Genomic DNA, 20828 nt, shown 5'->3' with positions numbered 1-20828 from the left:
AAAACTAGGTGCTTTACACTGGGTGCTCTGGGTTCTCCCTCTCAAGGGGAAGAAAAAAACTTTTAATTTAATCTACGAAAAAAAATTTTTAATTAAAAAAATGTAAACCTAAATACTTTTCAGGATAGAGGAATTCTTTTTACATAAGCATTATTACATTTAATTACATTTAAGGTACTGGACTTACACCCTTTGCTGTACTTATGCAGTAACAAGAGTCTGTCTGTAAAGTGAAACTTTGCGTGCTGAATATTCTCATATTCTTCAGCCAATCAATTACAACAAAAACATTTTAGATAATACTTTGTTTTGTCGTGACAGAGCACCACCATCGTTAGAATTCTTTAAGGCACAGTTGTAGGTCCAGAATAAGACCCTAGATTTGTAGGGTTACATTAAAGTCCATGCAGTCTATTTTAGTCAGGTAAAGGTTTTGTTTCTGAACTCGTCAATAAAAGTCAGAAAATGAATGTAAATCATCCCCTCACCATGGAAACATGCTCCTCTGGCTCAGCAGGACAGCTTTTTAGTGGCAGTTCCAAATTACAAACACTGGGGGGCAGCATTTGACCCTCAACCTGAAGACCTTCTGTAAACAACATTTTTTTTTAATTACAGTTATGAACAGTTGTATGTTATTAGGTATTATGTAATTTCATAAATTAAATATTTTTTATATAATTTATGTTGGTATTTTCTAAAAAAATATATTTGTGTGTGAATATATTGCAATTTAACTATCATAAAAAGTAAAGGCTCCTATACTTTTTATTTAAACACTAATTTAATATTTAAGATAGTAGAGCTGATTAATAACTGCACACCTGTTCAGCGGCTGCGTTCACATGGTCTGCATGTTGTGGTGTTGTATTGCTGTTTCACAACAGTCAGACTCACTATAAGGAGAAAATCACCTTCTTCACACTGACTCACTGAGACCTGATAGACCTCTGACTGCCAGCCGAGCCCTCAGCTTCTCATAGAAAGGAGCTGAAGAAGTCTTCACGCTGCAGAAATCTAGGACCCACAAAGAGGGATGTCAACACCTGAGCAAACAGGACACACATCAGACTGCTGCAAGCACCAAAGATCGCAAAGATGCTGAAGAACAACAGCCACATGAGCTCAGCTCAGAGTCCTTCTTACCTTTGGAGTGAGTCACAGTCACAGATGGTAGGAGCCAAAAAAGAGACGACTTTGCCTCCGACCTGTCTGGGACGTACTAAAGTCCTACATATGTCAGCTGCTGTTGTTAAAACAAGATGAACCGTGTGCAGGTCTGATACTCCGAGTGGCTCTTTGACTCTAAGAAGCGTCCACTAACATTGGTTTATAGACGTTTTGGACATATGGGGACAGAAAAGATCCAGACTCGTCTCTCTCCAAGGCCTACATGTCTGCTCACCGGGCCTCAGACCAGCAAAGCAGAACACAGTGAAGACCTCCTTTAACTGTATTTTGTGGAGTAACAAAAGTCTTAGTCTGTGATATGTGAGTTAAAAATAAGTGGCTCCTATTCCTTTACTGTCAGTTTTAGTGACACAACTCACAGCCAAACAAGACATTGTTCATTTGTTTAAAGCAAACCATCCAACACAGCAATCACCTGATCCAAACCATCCAACACAGCAATCACCTGATCCAAACCATCCAACACAGCAATCACCTGATCCAAACCATCCAACACAGCAATCACCTGATCCAAACCATCCTGACACCCTGTTACTACAGACCTTTGGTTCTGTGATGCTGAACAGTAATGTAGACACACAGGCTGCTGGGTCCTTGGAACAGAAGAGTTTACCCTGAATCAGCTTTGGAATTATAACGGCTTTATTAATCATGGGCTAAATTCAAACAGCAGACATTCAGCAACAGTTAAAACACTTTAGCAGCGGGATTAGGCGGATTAACAATAAACTGGGTGAACTCCACACCATGCATTCAGACCTCGGGTACAAGGACGCTGTTGTATCTGATCACCCACTCAGTGAGTCTTTGCTTTCTGTTGTGGGAACTGACACCAGTGAGTTTCCAGCGGTTCTGTCTAAAGAGTGCAGAGAGGCCCAGGGACTGAAGAAACCAACTCAAAGACAAAATCATTAGTCAAAGAAAAAGTGGTTGAAGGATAGAATGTAGGTCTGTTTTATTTTTAATTTAGACAAGTCTTCTTTTCAACATCTTGCACAAGTCCAAAATTTACTTTGTCACCAAGGCATAGTCTTATGGAAGAAAATAAAACACTCTGTCATGGTGCTTCTGAGGGTGATAAAAGAAATCTGAACCTTCAACACTAAATCACTTTTTCCTGTCCACCACTCAAATTCCAGTTAGAACCTACATGTAGACCAAAACAGCAAAAGCCTTGAAGAAAAGGAAAGGTTAGCTCGCAACCACGTAACACTGGAACCTTCTGCCTTTAATAAAAAACAACAAAGACAAAAACACCCTGACCAAAGAAGAACAAACATGGCAAACAAAAAGGAAAATGAGATAAAATCAAATGCCACTCTTAATACATGGTGGGTCAAACCCCAAACATTTGAGTTCTTTTTTCCTACATTGCACCCCAATATGCAGGAAGGTTTTTAAAGCCAAAGGATGATCACCCCAAAACAGAACTCACAACTCAGAAATTCTCATTAAGCAGACAAATATTTGAAGCCCTCCTGGGTCGATCTATCATGTCGTTCAAAGACAGAACTGTGGTGTTGTTTCAGGTGAACGCTGTGAATCAGAAAATGCACATCTCACATAGAATAGTCTTAAATCTCTATTTGAATCAGAAGTGGAAATGATGAATTCTGTTTTAGTGTGTCCTCCCCAACCATTAACAGCATTGTGTTTTGTGTGTGTTAAACTTTACAGATGTTGCCAAAAGATGCTTTAGACTACACATAGTTTCTGCTTAAAGTTAATTTGATGATGTCATATGGGGGTGGGAGTTGAGTAGGAAGCATGGTATACTTTGTGTGTGTGTGTGTGTCTTTCTGTGTGTGTCAATGTAAAAAGAGTACATCTTTATTTCAGTTGCTTGGTGTCCCATAGGTATTTGCAGGGCTGTTGTGTTTTGGAGGGGTGTGGTTTAGGGTCGACCATCAGGGCAAAGAGTTCAACAAATCCTGCAGGAAGAGGTCTGGCTCTGGAATTTCAGAGAGGAGACCTGGAAGAGAAACACGGTGTTATGCTTCAATCGGTTTAGAACTAAAGGAGGAGTTCTACCAGGCTTTGATAGTGAAGGTTTGCCAACGACGGTGAATCAGGCGTGCATGTATACTCACCTACAACATCAAAGAACTCTGACAAGGACTCAGCAGGCATGAGCTCATCCTGGAAGGCCCTGAGTGCGCGCTCCGAGGCCTCGTAGATGGGCATGTCGTTGTGACGGACATATTCTGCCAGTGAGAAGGACCAGCCCCCCTCTGTGTTGCTGTTGGGCACCTTCTGTGCAGCCATAAAGAGAGAAAAGATGTCAAGGTCAGTGTGTGTCTATGACAAAAACATTAGCATATTATCACTCAGGTATGTGTAATATGAAACATTTACCCTGAACATGTCATAGACAAGATCCACCAGGCCCCAGAAGAGAAGAGGCGAGCGATAGACTGCATATTCCTTTGGTGTTTTATCTGTGAGTCTGTTCGGAAAAGACAAAGTGCATCTTAGATATATTGCATATAATACACATAATACACACACATAAAACAGATCTTTAGGCAAACTGTGTCCAATCATAGCTGTTTGTTACAGTGCATTCAGACCCCCTACACAGCCTGATGCATAATTTAAATCCATCCACATTAATCTACACTCAGTACCTCATAATGACCAAGTGAAAACAGCTTTTAGAGATGTTTGCAAATGTATTAAAGAGGAAAAACTGAAATATGACATTGACATGAGCATTTAGAGCATTTGCAACAACACTTGAAATGTGGCTCAGGTCCTCTCATTTCTCTGATTATTGCTGAGATGGTTCTACAGCTTGATCAGAGTCCACCTGAGGCACATTACATTGATTGGACGTGACTCAGAAAGAGACAGCCTCTCTATAAAAGGCCTCACAGGAGACAATATCAGAGCAAACACCATGCAGTCAAAGGAACTGCCTGCAGAGCTCAGACACAGGATTTCAGCGATGCACAGACTTCTGCTGCACTGAAGATTATCAGGAGCACAGTGACTTCCATAACTCTCAAATAGAAGAAGTCCGGGACAACCAGGACCTCACCAAAAGTTGATCGCCTAGTGAAACTGAGCACTCGGAGGGAGAAGGGCCTTAATGGGACAAAGTTCAAGAAGAACAACCATCACTGCCACAAATGGCTGTCCCCTGACGGCCCCCATCCAACCTGACCAAGCTTGAGAGGATTTGTAAAGAAGAATGGCAGAAAATACAGATCCAGGTGTGCAAAGCTCGTTGTGTCAAATCCAAAAAGGCTCCAGGCTGTAATTGCTGCCAAATGGGCTTCAACTAAACACTAAGTAAAGGGTCTGAATATTTATGCTAATCTGATATTTTCAGTTTTCTGAATGGACTGTATGCAGGTATAAGCTGCAGGGAAAATAGCATGGTAAAAAAAAAAAAGGTTCAGAGTTAACTCTATGAGCTCAAACACAGAAACGGTCTTACTTGTTTGTGCAGACTGCAGAGACTTTGCGAGCATGTGCAGCGATCAGGAGCCTTCGTAGGAAATATATGCGCGAACTCCTCCAACGCTCAGGTGGCATAATGTGCATGGCCAGGCTGGTAAAGTAGTGCGGCCCTTCAACCTCGTACGAGCCTTCCACCCATTTCTCACACGGCTGCTCCTGGAAACTTTGCAGGTTTTTCTCCTCTCGGGATGTAGCCCTCGTACTGCGCACACAGAAGAGACAAAATCAGGTGGGAGGTGGAACCGGCGTAAGATTGAGTATTTTCTGTAACTGTACGTACGTGTTGAGGACATAGAGCACAGTGTGGATAATGTAGGGAATGAGGTGGATGTTGCTCTCTCGGCCTCCGCCCCCTGTGTCCACACTAAAGGACTGTTCGGTAGCAAAGCGGAGGAACAGCAGTTTGGTGTCGTGGATGTTGAGTTGGTACGTTGGCTCCCGCTGCCCTGTGCATTCCTGAAGATATGTGTTGTGCCTGAGTGGCAGAGAGAATCCAGTAAGGAATACTTCACTTTGAGCCCATGAAAAAAACTGTGTAGCTATGCTGCTGCATGTTCTTACCTTGCTAAGCATGTGGCAAAGGCTGATTCTGGCACATGTGGGCCCCACACAGGAAGCAGGCCATTGCACTTGGTGTTGGCGTTCTGGAGAGCAGCACTGTCCCATTCCTCTCGCCCACGAGCCAGCCTGGTAAAACAAAACATAAAGGAACTGTGAGACACCTGTGAAATTTAAAATTATTGTCAGAGGAACTTAAATGTCAGCATGTAGGTGTGTGCTACCTGACAGCTGCCAGATGGCAGTCATAGTGGACTATGTTAAAGTGCGACACAGTGCTGTAGCCCTGCTGCTTGCGGGGCTTGTTTTCAAAGTCCTCCAAGGCCACCCGCTTTGTGAAAGTGTAAATACCCAGAACTTTGGTAGGCTGGTATGAGAGAAACAAGACAAATTGACACATTTTAGCATACCAACATTCAAATATTGTTTGTACTATTGTAGTATTGTAGGGTTTACAATTTATTCTACATAAAACAGCTGTCTACGGCAGCTTTCTTAAATCTAAGGATTGCATACCTCAGCATTTAAACTCATCCCCTGAAGTGCTATATAATGTAATTCACCCATAATCCCGATTGCATGGTCATACCTGGAACTTGTAGCCTTCTCTACAGATGCAGCAGGTTAAGCCTGGCTCCTCTATCAGCTCCTCCATTTGCTTCAACAGTGATGTCTTAGTCACAACCTGCCCCTTTTCATTGGTCTGAAAGGCCGTAAAAGACGTGTAATAGATGTAAATGAAAAGCACCGAAGAAAGAAGAAAAAACATGGAAGAAGAAAATGTACAAGGCAGGAGCCTACCGTCATGCCCAGTGTTCCAAGGGCCTTCTGTCTCATGGCCATAGCCATTCGCTTCTTCTCAGCTCTGGTCTCCCTGCGGGCTGCTTCAATCTTCAGGTTGACATCACTGTGCTCCCTCAGTGCCTCTAGAAGGTTCTCTGCCAGAGTTCCTATGCCTTCATCACTGGATACCTGCTCCAGCTTGTGCAAGTTGGTTATTGAATCTGTGCCGATCAGCACCTACACAAAGGGAGATTTTATTCAATACCTCTGGGTTGTGTGAAATGTAAAATGATTGTGCAGTAATCCCTTAAGTCTTAACTGGGGGGATACTCTGTATTTTCTGCATTAACATCCATGAAATCCTTGTTTACTAGGTCACTGTACCCTCAGCAGGATGATACAAGTCTTCCCCTTTAACATGACTGTGGGCATTACGTTTACATTATGTTGTGTCACTGATAATTCATAGAGTCAAGACCATGTATCAATTGCATGTTATTCATGTATAAAACTCTGAACCACCTCACATCTCTCTCTCATTTAGATCTAGTAATGAACAGTACACATTCAGACATCTGGCATGTATGTAATGATGTACTGAAGTCTAGCTTTAAGACACTAGAAACCATTAAAATATAAAACAGAACTGCCTTTAACCCCTGAAGATTTAAAGCTTTGTAAATAAATGTTTTTGTAATTAATCATTTGTTATTCATTTGTTGAATAAATGCAATTCTTTGCACCTGTGTGGGGGGATGCTGGGTAGCCAACCCACGGAGCAGTCTGAGGATGAAGGGTAGAGCGGGTCTAGAGAGGAACTTCTTCCAGACATCTGCATCCAGACTGACAAGAGTTCAAAAACACAACAAAATAGTTTTAAAAATCTAGTCATGGCATGTGAATTATGTGAAAGCATCACTTGAAACTGAAGGGGCCTACTTTTTGGCATTTGGGATATGTTTCTTCATGTAGTCCAGTGCACTCTGTGTGATTCCTTTCTGGAGAATCAGATCTTTCAGCTGATGGCCGTTACTGTTGTTTTTGATTCCAGCAGCAATTTTACAGAAGCAATCCAGAAAGACCTTGTCATCCGCACTGTGCTCCTCGTCATACCTTAAAAGGACAAAGGTCAGTCAGTTTAATCCAAACACTTAAATATAGTCTCAAAAAGGCACAAAGCATCCATTTTAAATACATGTTTATAACGATATCACAGACGTGACACTTGTGAGTGAATACTGAGTGTTGCTCACTTATCAAAGCTGCAGCATGGTTTGAATCGCTCCACCAAAATCCTCATCTTCTCTAGTTCACCAAAGGAAAGGTATGGAATGATACGCAGCAGACCCTGCAGAACGCTGGGGTTTGAGCGCACGAATGGGGTGTTGATTTGATCTAACAACATGACTAGCTGATCTTTGTCTCCTGTGAGCAGGAGGTTGCCCTGCAAAACAACAAACAAGCAACCATTTAAATCAAGACAATTCAGGCTTTGTTGACAGTATATTAAGAAAGCAGAACCTCTACATCTTAAACTGGCAGGTTATATTCTTACCTTGTCTTCTGAAATCTCAGCATTGGCTTCATCCAGAATGATCTCCATTATGCTCAGAACTTGCTCTGCTATGGAGGCTCCACCACTGTCCTTACTCTCTTGTTCTGCCACTAAAGCCTAATGTAATAGAAAACAAACTTATTGATCAGAGTTTTCCTGCACCAGTATCTTTCCACAAATACACTGCATTCACAGCACTCACCAGGTTCAGTGTCCCCAGCATGACGTTGAGCGTGTTCATCTCTGGTTTCACTAGCTGCTGCCTATTGATCTTCACCTTCACACAGTAACTGAACAACTTCAGCAGAACCTGAGTGGGAGTGACAGACACGGGTCAAAAACATGTCATTAAGCAAGCTTTCTTTATTACTGTAATTCCTTTTTAATAAGATGGTTTATGTCTACACTTGTGTTAAACACACTGCTTGTGTAGGTTTAGCTTTTAAAAAAGTTTGGATTTTTAAAATAATAAATAACATAAAACAGACTTACAGTGAGTAGATGCCTTCCTTGTTTAAAATCTTTGATTCCAGACAGCCGGTTGAGCATGCATTCCAATCCTCCACACTGCGCCATGACTCCTGCCATTTTGTACACTTCCTCATCATCCTCTTCCTCATCTGTAATTAGGTGAAGGGAAACATTTTTTTCTCACTTGGACATTTATCTCCTGCATACTCAGTTTTTTGGCCTGTATCTGGGGCCAGCCTTTGATTGTGTTGACCATCCTTGCATCAATTATCAAGAACCAACTACAACATGGACATGCAGTAAATTAATGTCAGAAAATCAAACCTGTGGTTGAGTCCAGTGATTCTATGAACTCTTCTGTGGCATCTCCAAGTAGACCTCGCATTCGATAGATGATTCTCATTGGCTCACCCTTGGGGTAAACAAAATGGTTTAATGACAAAGACTAAGAGCCCATCAAAAAAGTAAATGACAAACTGCACAGATCCATGTTATTGAAAGGGTAAACTAGGTTTCTCACCTCATTTGTAGGACACCACACCTTCTTGTAGACCTCTGCCACTGACAGATCCAAACTAATGATTTTGTTGTTTACCAGAAGCTGAGGAAACAAAGTTGCATTTAGTAGACTATAATACTTGAGCTTTTATAAATTCAAGAGAAACAGAACACATAAGCAGCACCAAAGCAAACAAAGAATGAAGCCAGTTTACCTCCATGCCACTGTCGTCTTCAAGAAGGGCCACTAGGTCACAGTCTTGGCAGATCTTGTTCTTGATGTCCCTCATTAGAGGGCCAATGCCAGGCTCATTGCTGCTGTAGGGATTTCCTGGCATGCGGCCCTGCAGGAAGTCCTCTTGCTGAGGATCCTTTTCCAAAGTCACAAAGAACTCTGTCACCTCGTTCTCTTCCTGCACAGAGAAGGTGAATCAAAATCAACACATTAGATGTTCTTATTAATGGGTATTACTTTTCTGTGAAACACACACTCATCAATGAATAGCTGTAGCTTTTAATTGGCATCACTCACTGGATAGATGATGCTGCACAGTCTCTCAAAAATGAATACGGGTGTCCTGTAGTCATCCAGGTTGTAACGCTTTGCAGTCTCTATGCACACTGCCATGAAAGCTTTGGTTTCAGACTCGGTACCTATGGAAGGAACATTTTTACATTTCTCATATTTAGCACAAATACAGAAATAAAACTAATAAATTACAAGTTTTTTTATCGTCTTGTAAATTAAATAATAAAACTTTCTATTAGCAATAGCTGGGAAATGTGTTAAATCTTTATTCAATGTGTGTCACAGCAGACCTGTTGTCATGTCTTCCAGCATTTCAAGGAGCATGTCCTGTGTCTCATCGATGAGCTTGGTGCGCTGCACCACCAGCTTCCTCAGGCACAGATACCCATTGAGCACCGTGCCAACCAGCCTGCTTTTGAAATGCCGCTTAATGGACTCCACCTCCACAAATGAAGACAGCAATCCTACAGGGGCACAGAAATTTTCAATGAAACTTACACACACACACACACACATATATATATATATATATATATATATGTATATATATACTGCAGAGTCAGACAAACAGAATAAAAATGACATACCAGTCAAGCTCTTGAGTGCATAGCCCTGCTGCAAATCTGTACTCAATGTAGCCTCCTCCAGAGCAAGCAGATTGGCTATTTCCTAATATAAAAACAGAATTCAATGTTTATTATTAGACACACAAGTATCTATCTATACTGATAAAAAACATGGTCACGAAACAGACTAAACAGGCATTCTATGAAACGTTTGTGATTGTGCTCCATTTAAAATGATATTGCGGGCAGTACCTTGGTGATCAGGTTACCAATGTAAGGTAGGACTCCACGGGCAGCCAGGTAAACCTTCCAGTGTGTTGGCTTGATCAGCTTCTGGTACAGGCCCAGGTACTCCACCGCACACTCCCCAGCCACACTCAGCTCATCCAGGTAACTAGAAGACATGTAAGTTTTGTGACCATTTTAACAAGTGTTCTTTAATTTGAGATACTAATGTAGTTGAATAAAATAACTGGCATAGCTGCCATATTGCCCTGTGTACTTTGAGTTATGAATGGTACATAGCACAAGAGAAGTGTGTTAGAAGTTGAAGATGAAGTTTAATTGTTTGAGTCACATACCTAGTGAGTAGGTCCAGGACCTGCTGCTTACGGCTGGGGATTGTGGTTAGGGCCTCAACAATAGTACAAGCTGCCTGTCTTGCTGCCTGGGTGGCAGGTGTGAAGAGAACCTGCAACAAATACAACATTATTAAACAATGTTTTCAAAAACTGTATCACATGGTTTATAAAATAACAGGTCAAATGTACTATTTAGCCTTTTTTTTTTACCTGTCGTAGCCAGTTGTTGTGGCTCAGTTTGAGCAGGCGAGGGAAAAGGCCTTCACCTTTTCTGGACCTCATGAACTGCTTCCACTTCCAGACATACTTCTCTAACAGATATTGCTTCCGCAACTCAGCCTTCCCCTGTGGTTTCAACATGGTCTCCTGGCCTGTTGCCAAGAAAATACAAAAACAGTATAAAAATTAAATTAAATTTTTAAATTTAATTATTTAAAAAAATTACAAAAAAATCCTAATTACAAAAAAATAGCCATACACTGATCCACGGTACTTACATCTTGCTGGAAGACATTTTTTCCAGGCTTCATAAGATGCTTTGGGGTCCTTCTTGAGCCAGAGTTGGGCCTGAGCGTGGATTTCATTGCTGTAGGGTCTGACTGTGGTCAGGGACTCAATAGCAGCATCCTTTAAGGGAACATGACACAACCAAGTAGTAACTGAAACTAAACTAAATAAATGTGAAGGCACCAATAATATAAAAAAGACAGACCAACAGGTGAATTGCTGAGTTAAAGAATATTTACCTTGTTCTTCTTACTAGTGGGAGCAGGAGGCTTAATCAGCTTTTGCAGAATCCTTAGACACATGAGGGTGATGTTTTCCACTACTACAGGAGTCTTTATATTCACTGACATCAGGAACAGACTGAGAGCTGCAAATATACAATGCTATTAGAAGTCTAAATTTCAATTAGTCACAACAACCTCTGTTAAAGACAAGGTAGTCGCGGTAGAAATAAAGAATAAAAATCTGAACAGTTACGCTCTCATTTAGAGCTGGGCCATATGTTTAAAATTTCCTGTCAGTTACTCTCATTTCATCAATTGGGTGTTACCCAGCCCAACTCTTCTCTCTGACCAAACTGCACAAGAAAAATTTAAGCTACATGATGTGCAGTACAAACTGCCTTACAATAGGGCTTATGTGTTTGGATGTGATTTTAAATAAACTAATGTTGTTGAAAGGAAAGCTTCTCTCCCTCCTTGCCTGTAAGAAAAAAAAAAAAAAAAAAAAAAAAGAATACACGAATTTAGGAATTCATGCTTACCACAGCGCAACCTTAGCTCCCAGCATCCTCCCTCTTTTGAAATGGAGTCTGTCAGCAGCAGCATTTCATACTGCAAATTGCTAACCTGGTGGGGAGGGAAAAGGACTGTGTGTTAATACCACAAACTTAACCTGCTTGACTATTTAAAAAAAAAAAACAGAATCACAGAAGAACATGTAAAAACATACCAGGTCCGGATTAGCCCAGTGCCCTTTGAGTGCTGCTGAGACCTTAGCAATGATGAGATCATTCATCTGCTGAGTAGCTTCTGGATGATCTCTGAACCAGTAAAATAAACACAGAAACAAAATCACAACAATACCGAATTACCACAAATAAAAAACATGTACACAGCAACCAAAAAGTAGTCATGTTATGCTTTCTGTCCAATGCCTTGTCATCACATATGAGAGAGTGCTATACATACGCCACAAAGGGGTGACGTACCTTGTGAGCAGACAGACTAGCTGGCGCACCTCCTCCCTCATGGCTGCTGTACCACGTCGTAAGTTGTACTCAAACAATTCACGAATGAGTCCCTGGAGAACTAGAATCTGTCTGAGTGCTGGGTTGGTGGCCAGAGCACGGAGAAGTGTGATACAGTGACCCGTAACAGCCGATGCACAACCATAGCACTTGGTTGAGGAGGTGTGGCCACAGCCCAGCACAGATAGGGCACGGTACTGACTGGCAGTGAAGGTGGGCTGGTGGCTACCGCTGCTCCGAGAAGATTTAGTGGCAGCCTCTCTCTGCTGCAGATCATACTCCAAGAGCTCTTTGCGAGATGCAAGCACTTTCTGTAAACAAAGAGCCGATTAGCCAATTCTATGTGAGCAGGATTAAAATGTTCCCAATTACTAGGAAACTCTTTTTCCTGTCTAACCTGTATAATCTTAGAGAGTTCATCAAATGATGTCTTGCAGTCCCCACTGTACTCTTGAGCAAGCTGCTGAATGTATCTGTTCACATTAGCAGAGGATGTACCAAGCCCTGCACCTGCTCCAGTGTCATCCTGAGATCAACAAGAGAGAAAATATTGTGAAATAAAAATGTAGAAATACAAGTGAAACAGATGTAAAAATGATCTTAAAAATCTCCCTGTAACAGACTTTATTTGAAAGCCAAGCAGCTGAACAGTTATGCATCCAGCTCTTATTAACACCTGACCTGAAGTACTGTTGTGACTGACCTGAGGTTTCTCTGGTGCTGCCTCATTGACTTTTGACAATAGGCTCTCCAGCTGGGGCCGGTGGCCCATCAGTTGGTGGTAGACCCGATCAGCTTTGTCCAGCAAAGTGTTAATGTTGGTCACAGCCTGAGAAATTAGAGCAGAATGAAAGCAGGTCTATTATCCAAAGAACATGCATGACTGCACTTCTACACAAAACATTATGCCAAACAAATCTTATACAGATTTTAAGGAATGCTAAACCCATTGTACTGTATTTCATCATCACTTCTACCACCCTGAAGAGTTTCTTACCTTTTTCCTGTCTTCCTCATTCTCAATGGGATCCACAGCACAGCATGGTTTAGCATACAGCATGAAATCAAAACGGGCATACTTGCAAAACCCACAGGCATTGCACAGGAAGGGGTCTTTTTCATCATAGTTGATAGACCTGAAACAGACAATACGTTAAAAAAAAAAACTCACTGACCAACCTTTTTTATTTTCTTTAAACTGTAGAGAAACCCTGCTTCTCACCTGCACTTGTGGCACTGATACACATTCTCACCACAGTTTCCACACACTCCAGGGTTAGCAGGCACAGATGCACTGCAGCGTGGGCACTGCAGGGTCTCAGTGGAGGCCTGGTAGTTCTCGTAAAAATCTGAAAACTCAATCATCAGGTTGGATGCGACGATTGGTAAGGGAAGATCAATCTTCACCTCCGTTTGTCCTGGGGTAAGCTGAACTTTTTTGGCTTTGTGCCAACGAGCAGGCCTGAAAAGCAAAGTTAGGTTTGAAATGATTCTCCTAATTTGACTAAAATCCACAAATCATCAATGAGAAATAAGCATTAAGAAAGAAGACCAGAAGCTCTTTGCTAAGACATACTTATTCTTCAGCTCCACGATAGCCTGCACAGTCCTGTTGTTGTAATAGAGATTGATGGTGCGGACCATTTTGGTGCGTTTGAGGTCACCAATCTTCACTGTGACTTTGCTGATGGTGTGGCTGCCAATAAGCTTGACAACCTGCTGTGTGGTGGTATAGCGGGTGTCCACTTTGATAGATGACAGCTTAATATTCTGGAGCAGAAAAGGCAGACAAACAAGGGTTTGTGTTGCACTAAAACACTTTTTAAAACAACATGTGACCATTAACTGAAGTTGTGTTGCACTTACAGAGAAAGGAACTTCTGGATTGTTGCACACCAAGCAGGGATCACTCTCCAGATAAAAGCCATCAAACTCCACTAAACCGGAGAGAGTGCTGCATAGAAACACAAGTAATTTCATGTAGATGTAGATGATGATTGATAACTGGCTATTACAAAAAATGCTGATTTGTGTACACATACTTGTAGATGTTGGAGTTAGGGTGATTTGTCAGGATATGATTCTGTGCCCTCAGTATTTCCACAGCTTTCTGGGAATACTCCTTCAGCTGAAAGAGAAAAGGGAAATGATATTATTTAACAAAAGCTTTCTTCTGCTGTGATGGCTATCCTGTTCTGATATGCTGAAGAATAGTAAGTCTCATGCAGTCAATGTAGTCATTGTCTGAAAAGTCTGGGTAATTATGAGAACTATATTACAACTTTGAAATAAAAAAAAGAATAACGACAGCTAAACTATTATGTGTTAACTAGGTGTCATTACAGAGAGTAATCAGAGACAGGAGTATTTTACAAAGCAAGGATCTTAGGACAAGGATCTTAAACAAACCAAACCTTTTTCTCTGTTTGAGGGGTTTTGAGTGAGAAGTATCCAAGCAAGTCAACAAACTGGGCAGCTTTGCGGCCATATGCAGGGAGCTCTGGCCAGATGGCCCAAGTCAGTTCAAGCAGCAGCTCCTGCTGAGATTTACTGGAGTTTCTACAGAAAGATTGACATTACCATTATATCAAAGAATCAGTCAGGTCTGGACAAGTGTGTGTGTGTTTTGTATTTAGGACTAGACCACACACTGTGTGTTAAGTACCTGTAGATATGCAGTGCCAAGCCATGTGCCTGCCACCGCACAGCAGATGAATTTGACTCTAGCAGGAAACAGCGCAAGAACTGGATAAGGGTCTCTTTGTCTGCAAACTTGTTAAGCTGACTGACAAGAGCCATACACAGCTGATCCTCCTGGCTGCCGACTCCATCAGCTGTGGCAAGTCCATAAAGATAGGACACAGTCAAGATACTATCAACAATCATTTTTTTTCTTCTAAAACATAATCCTAGAAAAAGTTTAGGCTGATAAAGTCTGTTTTGTTGTCTCACCCTCTTTGTCTTTCTCTTTGTCTTCTTTTTTGCTCTTTTTACTGGAGGACTTGCTCTGAGAGGACTGAGAAGCTCCAGTTTGTCCAGCACCACTAGAGCCTCCTCCTGAGAAGGATGAAGAGGAGGAGGAGGAGCTGGCCAGCACCTTGCTGCCACACAGGGCACAGGAAAGTAATTGCAGTAGAACTGGGGAAACGCCCTCATCCACCAAGAAGCTGACTTGGAGCAGAAAGTACAATACAGCTGGAAGGCAAAGACGAAAAAGGAATAGAAAAAGACACAATGTTAAAAGTTTGGCTTCAAAGGCCTCTTTGTTTTCACATGGAAAAAAATGCAACTTACAGTCATCCTTCATGCAGAACTTCTGCCAGTTGATCGTCCTCTGAGTAGCAATTTCAGCACAAGCTTTCAAATGTTCCATCTGCAACAAAAGAAACAATTTACACTTGACCACAGAATGGGACTCTGCAGTATTACAGATGGAGGAGACAGCAAAACATTAAAAATAAACAATTAAAGTACTTGCTGTTGATCATTAATAGCTCCATAATGATTTGCTCAACACTGCCTAAAGTGTACCAAGAAACAAAATAGACATTTGACACAGTGGCACAGAAGCCCCACAGTCTTCGAGTATTCAGTGTTATACCTGAGAGAAGGAGATCTAAATCTAGCTTTACTTTCTATACACTCACCAGACTGATGAGAGTGTCGTACTGTAGAGCAGAGCCAGATGTGGCGGTGACCACACCAGCCCGGAGGAATATGCCTTGCTCCTCAAGAAGCTTTTTGATGCTGCGCACATGAGAGTCAAGAGTGTGCAGATCTCGCAGCTGACGATATTTTTCTTTTGAGCCACAGATGAACAGCAAAAGCTTTCTGACTTGCCTCCGGACAAATGGTGTTTGCTGGATCATCAGATACTGGGGGGAAAATGGAGAGTTTTGTGTTCATGATTTTTCCAAAAACAGGCTGTGAAAGTCCCATGACAGACAAATATCAGTAAGGTCTTACTTCAGACAGATAGTAAAACCAGGAATGGTCAAACACAGGTGGTGGGATGCGTGGGTTGGTGTCAGCAATCTTCTTTATCTGATATGGCAGCCGGAGCACCATTTCAGTCAACAACTGGGAGTAGGCTTCAAACACATCGGCAGCATGTCCCTGGTTGTGGAAATAAGACGGTGAGTTCCTACCAATATTTTCTTAACAAAAACAAGCTAAGTTTTAAGATGTTTCCTGCTGTATGATACCTTGACATATTGGCGGAGGAAGAAAGGGCTCATGTCAGGGGGAGAGGAGGCTGTGTGTGTGCGCAGGAGCTGGCTAGTAGTTACAGGTTCTTCTTCACCCTGCTGGCTCTTCCAGAATTCCAGGAGTGATTTGAGCACATGGAGACAGTAGTCGATAGCACCTAGGCTCAGCAAGGCCGTCGCTGTGGCATTGGAAATCAGGGAGGACGACTAGAACACAGACAGTGGGAAGGCAACAGCTGTGAAAATTCTGTATATATATATAGACAATTAGCTCACTTCACACCAGGGCTGGAAATTAGCATTAGTTAAAGTTTACAGATGTGTTTGTTTTTGTGCTGTTTTCTTTATGGACTCTTTGTTTAACAAGTCCATGTTTCCCTATCCTACAGCATTCAGTTTTTTGTGAAACATTTCCAATTAATTGTCACAACAACTGCAAATGTCTACTGTATAAATATTCCCCTTAACATATTTTGAAATGCATGTGTCAAGTCATTTTGTTTTGGGCCAAATCATTTGTCCATAAACAGTTACTGTGAAATAGTGAAAAAGTAACAAATACAGTTTGACGACGTACCTCAGAAGAGGATTTGGAGCCAGACTTGGTTCGAGACATGAAAACGCTAAGAAGCCTCATGATGACCAGATGAACTTCGTTGATGGCGCTACGCTCATTCTTCTTAGACACATCCTGCAACAAAACAGCATGGTTTTAGTAAATTAATTACATTTTGACATATATTTGACATATTACAGAGAAAATGGTTACCTTCTTGTGCATGCCAAGCTCAGCAATGAGCTGTGCAAGCAGGTCATCCAAGGCACCCTTATCCTTTTCATCCTCACCGTCAAGGTCAGAGGTCAACATAAGAATGACTTGCATGTAAGGGATGGCTTGGACTCCACCAACATTGTGGAGCTGAGAAAGCTGCTGAAGCAGCCGTTCCAGTAACATCAGACGAACCATATGCAACCTAATTACAAATAAAACAACAACGTGATTTTTAACATTTTCAACTGAACTGACCATACTTTAAATGAATGTGTTATTTTTCATGACAAAACTGCAAATGCTCATTCTCATCATCACATTGGCACACATGGTTGGTAGAAAACTAAGTCTAAGAAACCTTTGTAAGCATGTACATGTCAACAGTGCTTGAACATTAAGCTCGTCCACATTGAGGAATCTGACCTATTGCTTGTGTGAATGTCTCCTTCAGTTTCCCCTTCTCCTTCTGAGCCTTCACCCTCCTGCTGGGCTGTGGTAGTACTTATTGCTCCAGTGCTGGAACTCACACTGCCTGGACCAGCAGGATGGCCCTCCACTGCTGTGTCTCCGTATGCACTGCTGCGTCCTGACACTGTACAACATAAATGCACAAAGCAGCTAAACAAGATGAAAACACAAAAATCACCATAACCTCAGATTTGGCAAATGTATAGGGCTAAATATCATTAAATCACTTTAAATGTATACAGACATTTCTTATACATGACAAATTTCTGGCATGCATAGATCAGTGTTTGAGAGATCATCAGGTGTGCTTTGGGAAATTATCCATTTTCACTTAATTGGTCTGAAAATTTGTCTTGTTTATGCCAGCAACATATAGTTACTGCAGAAAAATTAAATACCCCTTAGTGTAGTCAGTGTGTGTGTGTGCACGTAGCTCAATAAAGGTTGGAAAAGTATACTAGTATAGATAATCATTCAACACGGGCAAATTCTACTGAAGTCACCTACCACTGTGTTCCCCTGCTACAGAGTCGATAGCAGAACCTCCACTCTCTGAGCCAACACTGCCTCCATGCTCAGCTGGAGAGGTCCGCAATGTGGAGCCATCTGTAGCAGCTGTGCTACCCTCATCATCTGATGCTGGGGCTGAAATCATAGCAATAGCTGTAACAGTAAATATACACCACGGTCATCTGGCCAGGGTAAATGATCTTAGTTTATACTTGTGCACCAACAAAGCAAAAGAAGCATGCAGCACAATCAAAACACTTCAACTCAGTTGCTCTTTTTTCTGCTGAACCTACTTTGAAGTAGTAAACGTGACAATAAATAACTATCTTACATGTAGTTCAGAAACTGTGACAAAAAAGAATAAAACCTTTTGTACAGTAGTAAAGTAGTATAAGTTTCAGGTGGGATGTCATTAATGGTGACACAAATATGGTTTATTTATCTGTATTTGTTCTATTTAAAAAGTCAGTTAAATGCCAAAAAGTCTTAATAGATGCAAAAATGCATAAAATTTAACTCCCCGCTGAGCCCATACTAATAGGAAGCTGGTCTTGTTACCTGATGCAGTTGTGTCTGAAAGGGTGCCAGCATCAAGTGAGGAGGAGCTTGGGGCCTGGCCAGAAAGACCTAGGCTCTGAAGGCCAAGAGCACTGCTGCTACTGCCTAAAAATGCCAAAAAGGATGTTTAAATTTTGATCTGAAATGCTGATCTATTAGGTATGTTTCATCTAATGTTTCATCTACCAAAATGGTACAGCAGAATTTGTAAACCTCCACACACCCAAACCCTACCACAACCACATTGTATATTTGAAATTAGCTAAAACAAAATTGTTCAAAAAGTTTAAATATAAAGTTAAAGTAACTTACAGATATTCAAAGAGCTATAAACTATAACCTTAATTGTCCCTGCTTAGCTAGATTTGGTTTAAAGAATTTGAAGCTCATATGGGGAGATTATATGTGGAGTGAGACTTAGAAATTCCACTGCATTATTTTGTATTTTGGGGGTATTTACCTTGTTGATCTTGCTGAAGGCTGAGAGCAATGGCCAATTCTACCATAGTTTCATCATCTGCATCTGGAGGGATGTCCAGCATGGGGGGGAAACCCTCAGCTCCAGCCAGCAGAGCCTCCAGAGGGGATGGATTTCCATTGTTAACATTCTCTGCTGTCTCAAGCACCATTGACTCTGACTATGTACACCAAAAAACAAAAAGGTGTGTTATTTATTCAGCAACCAATGAATATGTGTAGCAATTAAATCAAAATAACAATATGCACAATTAGTGGCACTATATCTATCTGTAATTCGTCTAGGAAATGTGAACTTGGTGATACTAAAGAATAGAAACAACTGAATCCTGTTAAGATAAGGAAACATGGACTTGTTAAACATGTGGCACTTTGCCCTCAAACTGTAAAGCATGCATGTTTAATGTATCAGAGTTTGCCTCACCACCATCTCAAAGTCACCATGGTCCACTTCACTCTGCTCTTGGCTCTCCTGTCGACCCTCTTCTCCCCCAGTCAGCACCGATGACTGCATTTTGTCATCTGCATCGTCATCGTCATCATCATCCTTGTCTCCTAATAAAGGACATCAAACAAAAGCTTTTGAGACTGAAAGCCAGTTGTGAAGATATCAGTGTTCAATAAATAAGCTACATATAGTAACATGCAGAAAATACACAGATGTGGTATAAAGCCTGAATTAACTTACCCATAGGTGTGTTGGATCGTGGGGGAGATGGAAGGGTTACATGACGTCGTTTGTTTCTTGGTCGAAGCACTCTGATCAGAGCCTGCTTACAGGCAAAGCTTACAGAAGTGTCCTACATTTAACAAAGAATGGTTAGATATGAGACTTATACTGCTTTTAACTACATGGATCCATGTAACATCACTATTGTAATTACGTAGTTGCATCAAGCATTTCATTCTGATCTCCAATCAGGCCTGCTGGTTAAAACCATTGTAACAAGTAATTTATATTTAGGGTATTCATTAGAATATGGAAATCAAAATGCAATACTCAACCGTAATGGTAATTGTTTCAACAGAAGGATTATACTTACAGGGCACAGCAACATCTGCATGTAGATTTTGGAGGCTACATTGATATAATCCAGTTCACATGTGCAGTATGCATGGATGATGTCTACCAAGGCATTTACTGTTGCTTCCACATGAGTTAGGCCTTCAGTGGAGGAGAAGAAATGGGCATTAACAAACTGAGTGACTTACTTTTAATTAGGTATACAGAAATTAAATAAGTCACAATATGGGCAATGGGGCCTAAATGTCTGTACCTACCTGGTAGGCAAGCAGGAGCAAGAAAGGCATTTTTTGGTTTTAGAGCATGGAGCTTCCAGAAGTTATTCATCAGTTGTGCAATGAAATTACAGCTTTCTCCATCCACATGTTTTTGCCCATCTTCTGTCATTTCTGAGAGACAAAAACATGAATGAGTCTGACACTTTGAGCTTATTAGTTCCACATCAAGAGTCACTCTAACCAACAGTATCTTACCAGAGTCATGGTGCAATGTTTTTGTCTCTGTAAAATGCACCAAGTTGTTAGGTCTCATAATAGCAATAGAGCGTGCAGTGATGACGAGCCTCTGAAAGACATCTGGATCAAGCTCCTTCCCCTCACGGCTGCCACTATTCAAACACTGAACTGCATTACCAAGCAAGGCCTGGTCCTGATGAAAGGAGACAGATACCAGTTGTATTATGTCTTAACAGGTAATGATGCTGAACATAACACTTATCTACAACAAGAAATTTCCATTTGCACTTAAGTGGTGTTCTCAACACACTAATCTCATCCAAACTGAATTTGTGTCAACTTACAAATTGAAAACAGCATAAATGATTTTCCTGAATATCATATGCACAAATAAATGTATTTA

General features: G+C 41.3%; 1 protein-coding gene across 8 annotated transcripts in view; it reads right to left on the bottom strand.

Annotated features, from left to right (window-relative positions):
• Positions 1–2121: 2121 nt before the first annotated feature.
• The window catches only part of ubr4 (ubiquitin protein ligase E3 component n-recognin 4), a 42427-nt gene continuing 23720 nt past the window's right edge, over positions 2122–20828 (bottom strand). For 7 of the 8 annotated variants that reach the window (XM_028409528.1, XM_028409531.1, XM_028409533.1 and 4 more), the window contains 54 exons: positions 20444–20618; positions 20228–20359; positions 19990–20111; positions 19635–19746; positions 19371–19501; positions 18930–19107; positions 18470–18574; positions 17909–18046; positions 17357–17525; positions 16931–17135; positions 16739–16852; positions 16159–16368; positions 15920–16069; positions 15601–15828; positions 15248–15326; positions 14906–15148; positions 14619–14787; positions 14368–14512; positions 13996–14081; positions 13820–13907; positions 13530–13723; positions 13176–13415; positions 12951–13089; positions 12657–12782; positions 12351–12479; positions 11915–12264; positions 11656–11746; positions 11468–11552; positions 10944–11071; positions 10695–10824; positions 10408–10568; positions 10198–10307; positions 9869–10010; positions 9638–9719; positions 9341–9514; positions 9054–9175; positions 8737–8934; positions 8544–8624; positions 8348–8435; positions 8045–8172; positions 7755–7862; positions 7553–7669; positions 7251–7441; positions 6937–7110; positions 6741–6840; positions 6016–6234; positions 5804–5917; positions 5439–5581; positions 5218–5343; positions 4937–5131; positions 4634–4858; positions 3547–3637; positions 3282–3444; positions 2122–3163 (listed from right to left, as the gene is read on the bottom strand). In XM_028409528.1, the coding sequence (XP_028265329.1) occupies positions 3099–3163; positions 3282–3444; positions 3547–3637; positions 4634–4858; positions 4937–5131; positions 5218–5343; positions 5439–5581; positions 5804–5917; positions 6016–6234; positions 6741–6840; positions 6937–7110; positions 7251–7441; positions 7553–7669; positions 7755–7862; positions 8045–8172; positions 8348–8435; positions 8544–8624; positions 8737–8934; positions 9054–9175; positions 9341–9514; positions 9638–9719; positions 9869–10010; positions 10198–10307; positions 10408–10568; positions 10695–10824; positions 10944–11071; positions 11468–11552; positions 11656–11746; positions 11915–12264; positions 12351–12479; positions 12657–12782; positions 12951–13089; positions 13176–13415; positions 13530–13723; positions 13820–13907; positions 13996–14081; positions 14368–14512; positions 14619–14787; positions 14906–15148; positions 15248–15326; positions 15601–15828; positions 15920–16069; positions 16159–16368; positions 16739–16852; positions 16931–17135; positions 17357–17525; positions 17909–18046; positions 18470–18574; positions 18930–19107; positions 19371–19501; positions 19635–19746; positions 19990–20111; positions 20228–20359; positions 20444–20618 (7908 nt within the window). In that variant the 3' untranslated portion in view covers positions 2122–3098. The remainder of the gene's footprint in view (positions 3164–3281; positions 3445–3546; positions 3638–4633; positions 4859–4936; positions 5132–5217; positions 5344–5438; positions 5582–5803; positions 5918–6015; positions 6235–6740; positions 6841–6936; positions 7111–7250; positions 7442–7552; positions 7670–7754; positions 7863–8044; positions 8173–8347; positions 8436–8543; positions 8625–8736; positions 8935–9053; positions 9176–9340; positions 9515–9637; positions 9720–9868; positions 10011–10197; positions 10308–10407; positions 10569–10694; positions 10825–10943; positions 11072–11467; positions 11553–11655; positions 11747–11914; positions 12265–12350; positions 12480–12656; positions 12783–12950; positions 13090–13175; positions 13416–13529; positions 13724–13819; positions 13908–13995; positions 14082–14367; positions 14513–14618; positions 14788–14905; positions 15149–15247; positions 15327–15600; positions 15829–15919; positions 16070–16158; positions 16369–16738; positions 16853–16930; positions 17136–17356; positions 17526–17908; positions 18047–18469; positions 18575–18929; positions 19108–19370; positions 19502–19634; positions 19747–19989; positions 20112–20227; positions 20360–20443; positions 20619–20828) is intronic. The other variant, XM_028409530.1, reaches the window with a different exon arrangement.

Source organism: Parambassis ranga, chromosome 7, assembly GCF_900634625.1.
Source record: "Parambassis ranga chromosome 7, fParRan2.1, whole genome shotgun sequence".
Taxonomy (NCBI): domain Eukaryota; kingdom Metazoa; phylum Chordata; class Actinopteri; family Ambassidae; genus Parambassis; species Parambassis ranga.
Note: the sequence above shows the minus strand (reverse complement) of the source record. Positions and strands in the feature narration are given on the sequence as shown.